The sequence below is a fragment of the Oryzias latipes genome, chromosome 7 (genome assembly GCF_002234675.1).
Source record: "Oryzias latipes chromosome 7, ASM223467v1".
NCBI classification, from domain to species: Eukaryota; Metazoa; Chordata; class Actinopteri; order Beloniformes; family Adrianichthyidae; genus Oryzias; species Oryzias latipes.
In genome coordinates, this window is record NC_019865.2 from 15,066,968 (window position 1) to 15,085,545 (window position 18,578).

The 18,578-nt window shown below is 39.7% G+C and overlaps 1 protein-coding gene across 1 annotated transcript; it reads right to left on the reverse strand.

Moving 5' to 3' along the window:
• Positions 1–13,810: 13,810 nt before the first annotated feature.
• Positions 13,811–17,493, reverse strand: mafb (MAF bZIP transcription factor B). Its single transcript, XM_004070499.4, has one exon. The coding sequence runs from the start codon at positions 17,042–17,044 to the stop codon at positions 15,824–15,826; it is 1,221 nt and encodes a 406-aa protein (XP_004070547.1). The 5' UTR covers positions 17,045–17,493; the 3' UTR covers positions 13,811–15,823.
• Positions 17,494–18,578: the final 1,085 nt, after the last annotated feature.

Consider the following 18,578-nt stretch of genomic DNA (forward strand, 5'->3'; position numbering starts at 1 on the left):
CCACACAAAGGAACCGTTGTGCCTCCCTGGAGCTTCCTTTAGGAGCCATCATGTGAACGTGCATATGTTTGTCAAGGATGAGCTTACCTTCAAAGGCACTCCTCAAAACCTCTTACTGACAGGAGGGCATCCACACACACACTTACTGATGTGCTTCCAATAACCCAGTGACATTGCAGATTGCCACAAAGGCATCTATTTGGCTTGTCTTTTTAAGCTCTGAACGTACAAACCTCTCAGAAAAAAAGAATAAAAATAAAAATGTTACAATAGACAAGACATTTTACGACATAACGATTGTGCCAACTGAGTTGCTTTCTTTGTGAATTTTAGAGCATACAGAAGACTTTCCAGTGTTGCATTGGGCTGTGTGGGTCTGTGTGCACATCAGTGACAGACCTTCATCCTGAGTCTGGGTCAGCAGTTTGTTTAGCATCAATTAGAGGCTCTGTGTTCCTCAACGCAAGCGTGAAGGGAGAATTAACGTGCAGTGGCACATTCCCATCAGCACATTATTACACACAACGCATCAGCTGGAACAGTGAGCCGTGTGTTTCTGCAGGAGCACATACATACACACACCTTTAAACACACAGATAAGTGACTAAAACTTAGAAAGTTCTTACTGATTTTTTTTGTTTGCCCTCTGTCTTCCTCTCCTTGCTCTCCCCTCCTCTTTTAAAGACTATGGTCTGACCACAGCCATTTCCCTTCGCCTCTGCCTTTCCTAGCTACACACTGCACATAGTTTCCATAGAACATGTTTTAATGGAAGAGAAGATACATAGATACTGGAAAGTCTTGTAAGGACAACTTTTGTTAGAAGGATTTTTGGTCTTTTCACATGAAAAGACATAAAAGAAAAGCTTGGTGGTGACCTTCCTCTTTAAGGTGTGTAAATAACATCAAACAGACAGAATTGATTGAATTTACAAATCTCTTTTTATTCATTTAAACTTAGATTTTTTTTTTCATTGTTTGTGTGTCTTTTTACGTGACAAATTCAGTTATTTCTAAATATAATTTTTCAACACTAGAAAAATTAAAATGTTACTATAGCATCTGCCAAATTGAAGAATTTTGAAATGTTCCGTCTGTATTAGCAGGGTATATTTCAAAATTCTTTATCTTTATGTTCAAAACTTCTATTGTAGCTGATTCTGCTTGAATTGTTTCAGGTCACTTAATGAAAATATGTCTTTCTCCATAAATACAGTATGTTAGTGGCTCTTGATCTGACTAAATTAGGCAAGCCTTTTTAATGTCACATCATTGAGACCACCGCAGAGGTTAATTCAAAAATTTCATTGTGATTAGTCTGCTTTAAGATTTCAAAAAGCAATTGTGGGAACTCATTTGATGACTTAAATATATCTGAAGCCCTGCACAGGCTAAATATGCATTTAGTTTAGATTGCAATGAGTTACTTTTATACATTTTGAGTTTCCTTAGGCAGTAAGTATTCTGTCAAATGCAAACAGGGAGTTTCCAATCTGATGCTTTTTCCTTTCAAATACATCTCTCTGGAAATGTGCCGCACAACTTTTTCACACACACAGTTAATGGGAACCGCAAAAGAGATGTGTGCTGTGAACTTGTACCAGCTGTGGCAAAATGGCGTTACTTGACACCCTGGGCATGAAAATGAGTTGGAGACAATAATGACAACCTAACAAAACATGAGACAACATGACTGCAAACAACAAGTTCACAAATGTTCTCAAATGCAGATCAGAGAAATCTGGCATCAAAAAGTTCTGCTCTTTTCTCTATTATCATTATATTGACTTACTGGAAAGGCTTGGGAAACAAGTGTAAAATCAAGGTGAGCCGTATTTTATCATGGCAAGATCAACACTTTTCAGTGATTTAATATTGCTTGTTCGGTTTTGATGAATATTTTAAACCTTAAGGTGAGCTTTAATTTGGTATTTCAGATTAGGTTCTAGGTCAGTCTGCAGACCTTAGATATCTTTATAGTGGGGTAATTAACAGGGTTGTTCCAATGAAAAGAATGGTCCACAAGGCATATTCCACATGCTAATGAGTTGTTTTGTTTTAAAACCACTTCCGTGAACGACATGCATCATTCATGATCATTCATCATTATTATGCTAGAAGTGATTAGAACATGCCTAACCCTCTTAGGGATTATTGGATTGAATTCATGCCAGGAAATGTACCACACACAGGCACAATATTGACAGATCCCCTCTGTTAGGTGCTTTGCTTTCTTCCTTCCTTTGATTACAACTTACACATTAATGTATAGTAATGTTTTCTAGTTTGTGTGTTCTTGTTTGCATTGTCTGGTGGCTGGATATTGTCAGTGGGCATTTGAAAGAGAAAAAGAAAGGTTAAATAAAACCCACCTATGCCAAGATAAGGCAGCCTGTGTTTTTCATGTTGAGCAGGGCTGTACACTCACTTGTAAATAGCAAGATAAGTGTGGTTTACCCATAACTGGGGTGTAAGGTGCACTCAGTGCCGCCCTGACTTGTCTGAGCCAAAGCCCAGCAGGGGTGCAATTACCTGAGACTGGGTCAGCACTTTAACCTGCATAAAAATACCTGCCTACTTGTATAAGGGGGAAAGATAGGGCAGCTCCATTAATGGGGAAGCCTGTCTTCTTTTACCCATGCAGTGAAATGTTGCCCACGCAACTCCTGTAGTGGAGTTTTCTAGAAACCCTCTGCAGGGTTTCTAAAGTCTGAAGGAGCTATGTCCAAACAAAACCCTATCTTTGGAACCTTGGCTGCTAAAAACTGTCCCACAGAGCATCTACAAGATTCCCCTCCACAACTTCAACTCAGTACCTTTCCTCTCTTGCTGTGTTGGCTCTCTCTGCTCCCTCAACACCACATATGTCCCCTCATCCTGAGATCCAAGGACGCAGAGCACCAAGCAGCCATGCAGAGGACAGCTCTGCCCCAATCAGGAGACAGATAGGGCTTGTGTCAAGTAAATGGTATGTGCTTATGCCACAAATCACACACACATGTTCCCTGCCTCATTCTCATCCTGTAGCTGCTGCGTTCTCCTCCATCTAATACGAGGTAATCATTCACATGACCTAATGAGATACCACTGTACACACAAACTGTCCCGACATATGAATATAAAAACAAGGAAATGGTCACACAAAGCAGTGCAGTGCCCCAGCATCTGTTTCCAGCAGACTATCAACATAGTAGCTTTTGTCACACAACTTTGAAAAGCCTCTAATGTCACACTAATACTATTGTGGTGTGTATTATTTAACAGGACAGTGAACACTGAATTAGGCTGCCAGCTGGGGAGGGGAGAAGCCCCTCATTAGCTCCCTTCAATGTATCTGCTTCTCCTAATCACTTACAATAGCATAATCTCTTTAAAAGTGGTGCAGTTTAAATCCAATCTGCCTAAAACCTGACACGTGATTGAGGTCAGTCCTCAGCAAAGCAAAACCCTCTGGTTTGAGAAACCTGCATTCATCTAAACCACAGCTGTTCTGTAGATCCAATTTTTTTGTGCTCTCTTTTAAATCACAAAGCTTTGAGACCACGGAAGAAGATTTTATGGATGACATATACTCTGTTGAGTTTCAACAATCAAATCATGATAGACTAATTATTAAAAAGATAAACGTATTTGTCATTCGAAGTCAAAACTGTGAAAAATGTGACCTGACACACCCTCAATGCTTTTATTGAAATGGTGAATATTAAAACTATTATCTGCTGCTAATTTAAATCCAATTTTAGCTGATTAATCAGCAGATGCACAGACTTCATTAAAGTAGGGGTTTTGACCGTTTGCTCAAAAGCTTTCACTCTGATGGGGAAAAATGCCAAGGGGAAGACATCAACAGATTGAGAACTTCAACCAGCTGTACATGTATTTTGAGCCAGTGATCATACAGAGTATTCTTTGGGAAGTGAATGTCTTATCAAGTTTGTCAAATGTTTGTGTAAAATGATAGATCATTTAAAAAAGGAATGTTTGATCTCAGAATGGGCAAGTCAAGAAAAACATCTTCAAGACTTAGTTTAGTAAAGTTACAGCTGAACAAACAATAGTTTTAAAAGATATTTCCTAAATACAAAATACCAAAAGTTATATTATACAAGCATCATGATACACAGTGTTTAGCACAAAGCCCTTGTAACCAAGAGAGCAAGTGTTTGAGCTCAACTTCCAACTTGATTTCAGCAACTTGCAGCCATGCAAGTTGAGAGAGATATGTATTGTAGTGTTCAACACAGGTACACTCCAACTGTGGGTGATAGAATGTAAACATACAGTAGAATCCAGGGACTCACAATGAATGCTTTAAAATAATTTATTCGCATAATGTTGCAGAAAATAAGTGTTTTGTCAATAACACAAGTTCACTTAAATACTTAGTAACTTAAGGCAATGACAGAGGTTACATGTTTCCTGTAGATCTTGGGTATGTTTGCCCACACCAGAGCTGACATTTTGGCTATTCTTTCATGCATATCTTCTCAAGATCTTCTGATGTTGCTGGCAAACATGGCCTTTCAACTCCCTTCACAGATTCTCTGTTGGATTGAGGTTCGGAGACTAGGCAACTCCTAATCCTTGAAGTGATTTTTACATAGCCGCTCCTTTCTTGCCTGGACTTGTGTTTGGGATCATTGTCTTCTTGTAAAATCCACCTTTGCTCTAACCTGAATGCTCTTACTGATGGAAAGAGATTTTTGGCCAAAATCTCACCATGGCTTCATTCATCCTTTCCTCAATATGGGTTATTCATCTTTTTGGTCTCTGGCCAATTTTAGACAGGCCTCAAAATATGCTGGCTGAAAACAGGAGGACACTTGGAGTACCGCAAGATTTGAATCCACAACCACGTAGTGTGTTACAGATAGTAACCTTTGCCATTGTGGTTCCAGCTCTCTTCAGGTCATTGACCAGTTCTGCCCATGTAGTTCTGGCTGTTTCTTTAACAGTCTCAAAATCATTTGTATCCCATGACTTGAGGTCGTGCCTGGAGTCCAAGGCAAAGGGACATTGTCTGTGATCTTGTATTGATTCCATTTTCTAATGATTGGTCCAACAGTTGATCTCTTCTCAGCAAGCGTCTTGGTTAATGTCGATTAATTTATTACAGTCTTGTCCAGGTGTACAGCCTTGTCCCCAATGTCCTTGGGCAGTAATTTTTCTAAAATGACATTCTCATTCTCATTCTAGTACTATGTTCATGCCAATTTCTTCACACTAACAACCTGACAGAGCCCAGTGTTACAACTGAATATGCCTTTGCTCCTAGCACAGTTTCTAACCAGAACCACAGTATATAATGAAGCACGTTCTGCTCTCTTTATTGCTTGATGTTTTTCCACGGTGTCTTTTCCCTGCAAACCACTTACAGATGTTGGCAACACAGAGCGTTTAGGCAATTCCAGACGAGGAAATCTAAGAAGAGATCAGATTGTGAAAAAAAAAAACAAAAACAAGTAGTAGGTAGAAATTGGGAAAGAAAATTCTGGAATGGATGCAAATGGGAGAAAGCAAGGGCATCAATTAGAGACTTTTGAGAAACCAAAATAAAGTACCTTTTTCAGTTGTCTTACAGACAATGAAAACTATTTAGTGTTTGTGCCTTACGCTTGAAAATGTAATCCACAATACTTCTTTCTGAATTCATTTTGCCAAAAATAAAGTGGTTTTTCAAGCAAAAAACGGTTTAAAAATGCTTGTATGGTTTTTGTAACTTTCTTGAGAAAACCATGATAATGTTGGAAACAGGCAAAAAAAAGAGCCTCTTTTGAGTTTTAGAGGTTGGCCCAAAATAACCTTAAATATTCCAATTTTTAAGAGACAAAGCAGGCAAAGCAGATTAGTTAAAGCTGCAGTTAGAGTCAGGAGTTCCTGGTGCTGATCTTTGGCGTGTTTTTATTTAACAACATTGAAAAGTCTGATTGTGTGGTAACAGAGAGTGTGTGGTGTCAGGAGTTAGGAAGATTTCCAAAACAGACTTGTTGGTGCTGATCAAACTAAAAAAGGCGATATTTTACACTTCACCAATTCACACAAGAAATACTTTTTGTAGATTATGTACTTTTTTTTCACAGGGATACACTAAAAACATGTTTGGTATTTTCGTTTTATTCCAATTAAACCATATTGTACTGTGACCATTTTAGTTAACATTCATTAACTCTTGATTGTTTTATCTTTGTTTTACTAGTTGAAAAGAGCTTAAAGACTAAAAAGGAAGTTATTTACCTTTTCCTTCTTTAAGCCAATGTCAATAGTGAATCAAAATTTGGACTGTTGGTTATCCTTTAATATTTGCAAACATATTTACTGATGTTTACTCTCAAAACAATATGAAGATTTTTCACAAAATGTAACATTTTTGAGTATTTTTAATCTAATAGCAACATTTGACAATGATACATGCCTCTATCGATGAATTACAATGTGTGTGCACAGCCTGGTATCACAAAAATGATTTTGTGGTTTCAGAGAAGTTTGTTGCATCATGTTCTTGAATAAAAGTATCAAACATGTGCCTTCCAACGTTTCAGTTTTAGTTTGCTAAAGTCCTGCCAGTTATTTTTTAAGCACTTATTGTTCAAAAAGAATTACCAGCTGTCCACCCCTATCTGTATTCAGTATAGACAACACTATATAGTGGATGAATGAGTCAACAAGTGGAAAATCCAAACACAGTCACGCCTTGTGGTAGAGTCAGTTCAAGACCGTTTCTGCCTTCTGCAAGTGAAGTCATTCAAAATGGATACTTTAAAAAGAGCAGAATATTTAAAGTGACCAGAAGATCATTTCCTGGTGAACTTCCTGCACTCTTTATGAAGTTTTAATGTTCATAAATTCACTGTCATGGTCACAGTAAACAAGAGCAATGATTGGCATGCCACTTTTACCAAAAAATCCATCAATCTGATGTCACACAGGCAAAAGTTAAGATGTTTTGGCCAAAACTAGCACTGTGTTGTTCAAATAGCTCCACCGAGTTTCATAAAGTGAAAGAGATGCTTCTTTCAAGAAACATGGCAGAGATAGTATCATGCTTTGTTTACTTGGTCGTACTGGAACAATTTGGCACTGTTCTTGGAATGATAAATCATGTGATATGCCACCGTTATGAGAAAACGATCTAGATACAGTGGTGAGAAAATTAGGTGAAGCCATTAGATTCACTTGAATTTCTGGATGGATTGAACAGAAAATGTGTTCTAATGATTTTATAAGTTGCAACAATAGAACAACATAGTCTGTGTAAACTAATACCAGTCAAGCTTTATATGTAAGCCATATAAAGCCAACCTGGAGTTTAATCTATGCAATAAAATAGGATGTGTTGGATTACGCCGATCTGCCCCATAATATAAAAAACACCACAGTATGTTTAGATATTGCTGTCCAAAAGATGAATTGTCACATTTGAATTTTTATGCATTAAATACCTGCAGAAAGTTGTCTGTGTCAGAAGATGTCAACCTTATTGAGCTTTAAAAATCAACATAACATAACATTAGGAAACATGTTTTATTGGGACTTATACATTACTAATGACCCAAATTATTTTGCAACATAATGAAAGAACACAAAAGCCTAAAGTTTAGACTGTTCTCTGTGAAAGATTTAAGGGAAATAAAATGAAAGAATGATCATAGTGGTTAATAATTAGTTGCTAGTTTTGATACTAAAAGAATTACCAAAGCAGAATACCATGTATGCCTCGCAACTATTGTGTACAGTATGTGTCTCAGAATGATTGCACAAAATGTCAAAGGAAAGCAAATGGATTACAAATGACAACACATCCTGTTGTAGCATATGTCACATCTACAAGCTTTTTTCTACCAACATTTTTTTGTCTGCTCCTGTTTCACAACAACCTAAATAAAGAAATACTCAGAAATACAATTAAAGCTAAATTTTCTTAATATCCTAAGAAAATGCCACAATAACATATTACACACAAGAAACGAAAGGTGTTTTTTCCCTGAATCAGGTGATTGATTCAGTGAAATTCCCCACTGGGGGTTATGCAGGACGCCATACACTCAGACAGTAAAAAAAATAAAATACATATATAGACACATTTCATAGTAAAAGTGTAAGCCTTGCATCTTTTGTTTGTGAACAGCTTTAGTTTTAAAGTTTATAGTTTTTTACTTAATACTAACTTATCATTTACTTAAACATTCATGTCTAAACGGCAAAAGCTGATTAATTTGTTTCAGATCCAGTCTTAACTCTGAAATTCTTCTCAAGTGTTTTGTCTCATGGACGGCCAAAACAGACTTTTAAAATCCTCAGAAACTTATATCAAAATCGGTCATGTGTATCTTTTACTGCTATGTTGAGATTTTATTACATGACTAGTGATTATGCCTTAACAATGGTGGTAAACAACACCTCAGAAATGAACTCACCGTTGTAAAAGTTGTGTTCCCAAGTGGAATTTTACGCAGTAAAACACTTGTAATTCTAATGTTGCCCTCCATGACCAGGAGACATTTTTTTCTTACATTAATCCTGTCCAAAAATAAAAGCAATACTCTCAAATAGGAACACTAAATGATCACACAGATCAATATATTTTCAAAGTGAGAAAAAAATGAATGCAGTAGTTTTCCAATAATTGTCTCTATTGGTGTGTCATATAAAATAATTTTTAGTGCAGATCTATCAGATTCTAAACATCTTCCTTTTAAGGGTGTAACAATTCATTATGACAACAATTGGATTCATATCATGATGTTTGTGGTTGCTCATCCGATTCATAGTCGATATTGGATAATTTTGAATCGATCCAGTTCATCTGACCAAGAATCCATTCAGGAAATAAATACCTGAGGACAGAACAGTACAGGTGAAGTTTCCCAGATTCCTTGTAATTCTTATAAATTAACCAAAGTCACTTGAATCAATTCCTAGGCTTTGGATGCCTGCTGGATGAATTAACTGAAAGAAAACATGTGCAATAGGTTTTGGATTAAAATCCTTTCGTGAAAAGGCTTTTCAGGTGGACAAACAAATGTAGATTCTAGTTTACTTTACACTTGTAACTTTAATTTAACTTTAATCTTGTAGGGATGACCGTGTAATAGAAGAACTGAGGCTGCATATTAAAGGATTTTATAACTACTTCAGACTGCTCAGAAGAATGTTAAATAGAATCTTAATAAAGGGGTGTTCTGGGTAAACCTGTAAAGAGAAATTAGTGAATACTGTATGTACTGTCATTTACAGCAGCTGTAACACTTACAAAATGTTACAAAAATGTAACAATTCATTTTAACAACTCGATTTATATCCCAGCTTGTAGTTGCTGTTACGATTCATAATTGATATTGGTCCATTTTGAACGATCCGATTCACTGACCTAAAATCAAGGACATCTTTAGCCAAAACTTCATTCAGTGTAACTCAGAGAGAAATACCTGGGTACTGAACAGTGCAGGTGAAGTTTTCCATAATCCTTGTAATTCTTGCAGGATAATGAAAAGCAAATTAAATATGTGTACAAACAAACAAGTAAACAAGACTGAATGTCAAATCCATTCACATTTTAGTTTAATAAAATTCAGCCCACTGTTGTTTTTCCACATCAAAATAATACAAACAGAACATTATTAGAACATTCTACCACACTGTATGGTCACATATGTGTAAAATTCAAAGTGCTTCCGCACATTGGACTGCAATAATGCTTGGTCATTTTTTGCTGCCATCACGTGTGTTGTCCACTGTGATGACACTTGGTTGTTTTTATGTCATAGTCAAATAAACCTACCATGCCTCAATCCAAATGGTATTTTCCAGGATCAATATAGTCGATTTATTTCATTTTGAAACAATTTTATGATGCTATAGCTTGATTCAATTAAGACTGTGCCACCGACACATGAATCTGCTTGGATGGTCAGAATAGAAATTGATTCATTGATTAATTCAGATAATTTTTACACACTTCTGCCTTTGCACCATATGCCTTTTGTTTTCCTAAAACAGTCTCAGATGTAGATTTTTTTTCTTTCTTTTCAGCAAGTTGGCTGCTGCATGGCAACCCAACTAAAACACGAAAATACATTAAAGTTGAAAAATTAATGGTTTTTTTTTGTATTTCATATGGTTTTGTCTGATGTTTTTGTAAACAATCTGCTGCTTTTTTTATAAGATAATCATGAATCTTTTATTCTTTAATTCTTTAAAATGTCTTCCTTTCTCCATTGGGCAGGTCCTTTTTTGGTAAATCACATTAACATAATATTTGTCATGGAAAATTGAGCAATTCTGAAAAACAGTTAGGCCAGGTTTAAAGTAGACTGATCTGTGGCTAGTTCCACATTACCTCTCTTCACCTGTTTTACAGGAAGTAGCATTGTCCCATTGGATTAGAAGGGAAACGTGTTGAAGTGCCACATCCTGCTCCAAGCTTAGAGTCACAGTTCAGCTAATGCTTATTATGTCCAGACACCTCCTAGGGAGAAAAAGAGCACAGAGGAAGGGAGAAAGGGAGAGAGGTTTGCAAATGTGCCACTCCCTGCACTGTGATTGTAAAGATGTGTGACCTGTCTCCCCAATCTCTTCTCTTTCGACCTCCTGTTCTTCTTTTTCCCCCTGCACTTTATTTATTAATGGATCCATTCAATTATTTACCTCACATCTTAGGGCGACAACAGACCAGAGCAGAATGCAGGGGGTACAGTGATACAGTGCACATGCACACAGACAGCTCTCATCCTGGGCAGCCCACCTATTCAGCTGAGTTAATTGATTGGCAGGTCTGACAGCTGTAGCGATTTGTTAGACAGAAAACAATAATCCCTACAGACATTTTTTCTTATTTTCCCCCCTTTGTTCTTCTGACATCTAAAGGTTATTCAAAGGTTACAACAGAGCACACTCAGGGTTCTGATTCCTTTTATTTGCGTGGAGATGTTTTGTTTTGTGTTTTGCAAGCAATTATTTTCAACTTTTTTTTGTTTAGGGTCTTGGAAGAATTTTTTATCAAGAAAAAATTGAAAAAAATTCAGCCTTGCTTTAGGTGCAGCAGATTCTCCTTTCTGCCGATGCCCCCCTGACATGCTCTGTACACCTTTAAAAGTGACTCCAACATCCTGTTTGCAGCTGGAGTTGATGGTTCAAACGTATCACTGACCGCTCAGTGTCTTTTCTTATCATCTCGCTTTGGCGTTATCTCCGCAGTGGCCAGACATGGATCAATCCCGCCCGGAATTGGGTTTCACATCCCGGAAGGAGAAATGTACACATAGGTCACTTTCATCGACTAACTGCGGCCACGGCCATAGGTATCCATCATCCACACCACTGAGTGGTTGTGACCATGGAGGTATGAATTTATCACAAAGAGAAGCTGTTGCGGATGAGGTCAGAAAATAATGGCTCCTTTTTGTTTGTAACCTGCTGGAAATCAACTGCTCTTGTGATGACACCAATGTCTAGGTAGAAAGATTTTTTTTTTCAAAATGATAGTTTGGTAAGAGTTTATTTGTTTTAACAATTTTTGGTGCATTCGTCATGCATTATGACATGTGCCTTTTGTAGCACAGTAAAAAAACATACATAAATATAAATGTCTTTCTGCTTTCGTCTGAAAATTGTTTTTCTGATTGTTTTTTATTTTGTGTTGTTTTTCAACACATTTTCTATGTCAGCGTATGAGCTTTAACACACTGACGACACAGATGCTGGGATGATCTGAACACCCAGACTGGGCCGGCCTCTGTGAAGGACAGAAAGAGGGTGAAAAGCTGAAAGATGAAATCACAAGGAAGACTAATTATCAGCAGGGTTCTGTCAGACAATATAACACATGCACAATACTCTGAATGCTTTGGACCTCTTAAGAGCTGGCGTCCACATGCGTGGACATCATACTGTGGGTTACATTGCCACAGTAGTTAATTCTGCTTACATGACTACAAAATAAAAAAGGCATCTCAAACAAAAGCTCAGGTCTTAAGAAGTTCAATAAATAGTCTGGCTGACATATAAATAGTATATTATATAGTATTTACCCACTGTATTCAGATGAAAACTCATGCACTATAACAAAAAAAACTTTTCATGGTTCAAGATCTCCTACAATGAGAAGCGCTGCTGTTTTTTCTACAAAACAATGTTGTGTAAGTAGCAGGAAAAGGACGTACTTTTTGAATGCATCTTTCTTGCCTTCTGTGAATGAGCATTTTTAAATTAAATCAGATCTTAATGTAATTCAACCAGATTGACGACAGATGTAAAACTTTAGGCTTGTGGGAGACTGAAACAATAAACGAGGTTCTTTCAGATCAGAGGAATTGGTAACGTTTGAGAAAAGACGCCTCAGCGGTGGGATGCAGAAATGTTAAGACTTTCACAACACCTGCACCGGGTTTGAGGCAAAAGCTAATAGAGTTTAGATGATGCTGAAACTGCCTAAATGGATGAGGCAGCGGTCCAGTCTGTGGTTTGCTGCTGCAGAAGCTACTGCACGGCAGGCTGAATGACAGGATCTCTGTAATAAAGAATTCACATATCAGAAATTAAACACTAATAATCCTGGGCTTATAGTAGCATAATCAATAATAAAGGGAAAACAAGCAAAAAGTCTCAGTTTATAATTTTATGTTAAGCAAACTATGAAATTACTGTAAACTTTTATTCTCAAAGAACCAGTTTGCATTTAAATATTTATCAAACAGGATTTTTGCGCCAAAGGAGATGGCTGATCTCTTTTCCTTGCATCCAGATGTGTTTTTCCAGGTGTTTTGAGCTCTTGAGTTGATGCTGTACAACAAACACATGCTGGTGTCCACATGTGTATCTGGCTCATCCATGCAGCGGATCCAATATGAAATGTGTAAAAGAAGGTGACACGGATCATCCTAGACACATGTTTTTGTTATTTTTGGGTCATTCTGACGCCCGGGCCTCTTTCTCCCGCTTCGCCTCCGCTGAATTCGTTCCCTCAGGCTGCAGCGGCAGCCCGGAGAGGAGGGAGCTACAATGTAAACTAGACTCGCCTTGCTTTGTTGTCATTGGTGGATGCTCTGCCTCGTGGTTTTGTCCTTGAAAATGTGCAGACATGAGGCAGATAATGTTCTGACACCAGAAACTCTAAACCGAGCAGCTCAAATCCTACTCCCTTCTTTTTCGGCTTCTGTTGTTGTTGTAGGCCCACGATGGAGAGTGAAGAGCAAACCCCCGTGTTTTATTGGATCTTTTGGTTACTTTTGGAAAATGATCAAGAAATGTGCGCAAAGAAATATTTTCAAAAATATGAAAAAAAGGGGAAAAAATTAGATTTTGCGCACCAGTGCGCATGCATTCGGGCTTAGCGCGTTGCTTGTTGAAAAGCCAAAATGCGCACGAGCGCATTTAGCCCTTAAGTACATCTACAGCCATGCGTGATGAAACGGAAATTTTTTTACCACTTAATGTAAATCTGGTGTTTTCATCTCTTCTCTGGTGTGTTGCAAGGTCAAAGATCTCCTTTTTCTGTGCGCTCCTGTGACGGAGGGATTTCTGCAGAAGTCAGCATGCCAGCAGAGCAGCGCACACAGGAATCTTCCTGCAGCGGCAGAAACTGCCAGAGTCGGTGATCTAATCACTGCAGACCAGGGGCTGAAAGCCAAAGTTTCCACATCATTCCTAAAACTTAAAATAGGATATTGGTCAAGGAAAAATTAAATTTACACAGTTTAGAGGGGAGCGCAAAAACAGCTTATCGGAAACAGAGGAAAGTCGGATGTTAGCATTCATTCTCTTTTTTTTCGATTAGTGGCAGGAAAAAGGAAAGAAAAAGTCTTAGAGGTCCATGTTGCCATTTCAATGACTTTAATAAGCAAAATAGGAAACAACTTTGTCAAAAACAACAACAAAAAGACAAAACAGAAACCAGCCTGAATGAAACAGTTCAAATTTAAGTGTTACTATTATTTATATAAACAGGTTTGAAAACTGATCCCCATCATCATAAGTACATGGAATTGGAGAAAAACAAAACAACAACCCGCTGCTGCAGTTTCAGTTCGATTTCAACACAGTTGAATCAACAAACCAACGATTGTTAAATGCATGACTTTTTAACGACAGTTGCAATGCAAGCACCATGCTTAATTGATATGATTTGACACTTTAATTTAAATCATTAAAATAATAATAAAAAAAAAGGTATGCATCTGGCCAGCAGAACCAGAATCATCAAATAATAATAAAACAGACAAGAAAGTATTACATAACATAAACATTGTTTTCATTTTGAGAATTTGCACGACCTGAGTCCCCCTTTTTTACTGACCTGCAGAAAAAAATAGGAAAACATGAAATAGTATGTATATGTATAATTTTAATTTACATTCTGTTCTCTGACGAGCTAATAGTTGCCGTGTTTCTGTGAAAATTAAAAACCATTAGGCCAATGCGCAAAAACACGAAACAGGTGGCTGCCAATCGAATCACAACAACTTTTTCTTCTGTTTTAGGTCAAATCCGTTTCACTTAAATGTAAATGTTAAGGCATGGGTTCATTTTCTAAGCTGCGTTAACGCCAAATAAGAATTATAAGACAACTTTTACCAATTCCTGGTTTGCAGAAGCCAATAATCATGTCGCCACACGCTCGTTTTCATAAACTCACGCAGCAAATCTGCATCCAAACGTCACTCCACAGGCCTGTCCTTAATAATGCTACAATATTTTATCATAGTATGTTTCCTCGAGGGAGGTCTGCACAATAGCCCAAATGAAAACTTTGAAATCACTGACAAAAGTGCACTTGACACGCAGTATTTTAATGCAACTACTTAAAAAAAAGAATGCCCTCCAAACTTTGTCAGATCCCATCCCCCCCTCCTGTCTTCACTAGTAAAACAGGGGAAAACAAAAGAAAAACAACACAAATAAAGAAGTTCAAACGAGCCTCTTGAATCTTGTGCAGTTTTGCGGTTGCATAATATTTACAAGCCAAAACGAACCCACACCATGATACTGCACCGGCAGTCCTGCTGTTGTGTCCCCGCAGCTATTCTCTACCCCCCCCCCCCCCCCCCCCCCCCTAAACAAATCTATGGAGAAACGCAGATCAACACATGCTCTTAATATACAGGAAAAGATGAAAATACAAAATAGAAATTATTACCGTACATGTCCAGCATGCAGGATTAATATTTAATGCAGACTTCTTTTCAATATATATTCGACTATAACCAAGCAGGCAATAAATCAATGAGATGTTGCATAAAACGTTCCCCCGTGGCGGGTCAGAGACAAAACTTTGCATAAAGTGGAGTCCCGCTTTCCCCCCCTCTCCCCCCATTGCGGGCCCACTTGTCGAATGTGAGTCTCATATGGGTTGCAAACTGCAGAACCAGGCCTGCTTGTTCCATAACAATGTCGTGATTTTAGAGAAATAAAGAAAACATTTTTTTAAAAAATTTAAAAAAAAGAAGAAGAGGAAAGTTACAAGACAACCGCCATGGGAGCCATCCCACACTACTTACAGGTTATTTAAAAGCTGTAGCCTGAAAGAAGAAAAAAAGTTCATCAGCCATCCTCTGGAGAAGAAAACAGTCTCTTCACTAGAAGCAACTAATCTAAAAAGTTGCTGCAACTTATCAGACACTCTATTGTATCTTGGTTGTGAATGAGGGGATGAGTATATGAGAATATCTGATGGATTATTTTTTTCTTCTAATATAGCTTTTGTTAATATAATCAAACCGTATGGGAGCCTGGACTATTATCAGCTGTTCGTCAGCAAACTGAGTCCGAGGAGAATGGTGGGGTGGAGGGGGAGAGTTTGTTGTGATGGCTTTTACAAGAGAGCAACAACTCACATGAAGAACTCGGGTGATGACGGGTTATCACTGGTGGAACCAGCCTCGCGGAACCCGTTGGTGGCCCCTGACCCCGTCAGTTTCTCGCACTTAAGCTTGTAGGCGTCCCTCTCCCTAGCCAGCCGGCTGATCTCCGCCTTCAGCTGCTCCACCTGGTTCATCAGCTGCGTCTTCTCGTTCTCCAGCACGTGCTTCTGCTGCACGCGCTTGAACCTGCAGGACTGGGCATAGCCCCGGTTCTTGAGGGTCCTCCTCTTCTGCTTCAGGCGGATGACCTCGTCCTTGGTGAAGCCCCGTAGGTGTCTGTTAAGCTCTCTCACAGACATGGACACCAGCTGCTCGTCGGAGAAGCGGTCCTCTACGCTGAGTCCGCTCCCGGAGGAGTGGTGCGCCGCGGACTGGCTTAGGTGGCCGTGCGGATGGTGGTGATGGTGGTGACGGTGATGATGGAGCGTCTGATGGGCCTCTGGGGAAACCGGGGAGGGACTTTCGGGGTCTTGGCTATGGTGGTGATGGTGTTGCCCGTGGGGGTGGTTGTGTCCACCTGGGTGCCCGCTCAGTTCCTCGGTGTGGTGCTGCATGCTCCCGGCATACGGATGGTGATGCTGCTGGCTGTGGGGGTGATGGCTGTGGTGGTGGTGGTGCGGGCCCCTGTAGCCCTCAAAAGCCCCCTGCTGCTGCAGCTGCTGTTGGACGTGTGGGGGTGGAGGGTGTCCGTGGGCCGTGGCACCAATCAGGGCCTCCACTGCGTCCTCGGGGGTCAGGTTCAGCGTCTGTGGGTCTATCTGCTGGTGGTACCCGCTGTTGGGCATCCAGTACAGTTCCTCTAAGTGGTGCTTCTGCTCTGTAGGACTGAAGCTGGGCGAGGATGGTACTGAGCTGCAGGGCGTGCTGATGGGAGTAGAGGACACGGAGCCTTGGGGCTGCAGACGGTTACACTGACGCACCCCGTTGCGATCCAACCCGGCCAGGCCTTCCTTCTTCACGTCGAACTTCATCAAGTCGAAATCATTGACATATTCCAGAGCCAGAGGGCTGCTGGGTAGCTCCGAGCCCATGCTCAGCTCTGCACTCATGTTGTTGTCGCGACCCTTTTGCAGATAATTTGCGAGCGTCACAAAAACTGACTTATTAATCAGCGTCTCTTCTTTTCTTTCTGGTTTCATGCAATAGTTCTTTTGGCTCCTCCACCGCTCTGCGCTGACTTGTTGTAGCATGAAACACGGTGAAATTGGTTGAGGGAAAAAAGTGAACGGGAGGGGAAAAAAAGTTGCAGAGGAAAACTTTCAGACTGACGCTCTGCGCACGATCTGCGTCATGGAGCCCACTTCTGCCCGGGCTGGAGGTAGAAAGTAGCGCGCTTCAGTGCAAAAAGTAAAACCGCAGTCCTTTCAGCAAAAGTGAAGTCAAAAGCAAAAAAAAAAAAAAAAAAAACACAAATAATGGTAGACGAAAAGACGGGGCACCAGTCCACGCAACAACTTCCTTTACCGTATAGTCTCTTTTTTTCTCCAGGAAAAATAAGAAGAGAAAACAAGCAGGGTTACATATGGCGTCTGATTTTCTCTGAGAAGCAGCTTTTCCAGCTCTGCACTGCAGAGATTTAAAGGCTCGCCTCTCCCAGCTCTCTCCTCTCTCTGGTATCCAGCAGACTGCGCTCGGAGCCAGTCTGCTCTTTATGCTTAATGCGCACAGTGACGTCGCGCCGAAAGGCTGTATCGGTGGCGCTCGGCGCTCCAATGGGAGCAGGACTCTGCTTAAGCAGAGGAGGAGGAGAAACAGGAGAGGAGGGCGCACAAGTCCGCTTTGACAGCTTCAGACGGTCAGCTGACCAAGATCTCTAAAAGCAGAAGGTGGGAGAGGCGGATGAGAAAAATGCCTTCACTTTACAGACGAAGCGCGCAGCTTCTTCTCTTCACTCCTGACACTTTCTGATCTTAGTGAGATTGATGTGTACCAGTTAGGAGCGTCGATGCTGCAGGTTCAGCCAAATGCCCGAGAAAAGCACTGAATTATATATAAAAAGTCCATTACATTTACCTCAATGTTCAGGAGGTCTAAAGAATTTGTAACTTTGTACCTCTTTAAAACTTTTAAGGTGTTTTTAATGACTTTTTGAATTCATTTAAAATGTATACATCTCTTAAATCAAGCATTTACATCCATCTTTCACTGAATTTGTGTTTTTCTATCAAACTAAACGACACGATCTGTGACTCACTTTGGGGATAATAAAAACCCTGATCTTCTACAAATGAGTATTATCAACGTTTATCCTCATGTTGGGGCTTAAATCAAAGTTTTCTGAGGTTTTGAAAGTAATATTGAAGACACTCTTTCTTTCTGGAGGAGCATGAACAGCGCTGCGGAAACATGTCTGCCGTTATGAAAGAAAAAATGACTTTTCAGGACTCTGCTACTTTCAGATTTCTTTTGGAGCATTTCTCCAACGCCGAGTTGCATCAAAGCTTTTTGAGCCTTGCTCCATCAAGAAACAGGCTCAAGGCTGCCCCTGCGTGGGCAACACACGCACCCGCGACGCACGGGAGAAGCTGCGGTGTTGAACACTTCTTTTCATCATGCGCACAGATTTTCATCTCGGCGCTAATTGCTTGTTTAAAATATCACATCACGTCGTTGTGCCAGATAACACAATTGATTGTAGCCGAAAACTGTGAAGCTGCTTCGTCTCATCCATGTCATGTTTAATTTCTTGTTTGGCCCAGGAAGGGTCAGAAGTGCCCAGACTGA

What these genes read in the sequence shown, in the direction of transcription:
- mafb (XM_004070499.4), bottom strand. Translation starts at nt 17,044, where the DNA reads ATGCTACAACAAGTCAGCGCAGAGCGGTGGAGGAGCCAAAAGAACTAT.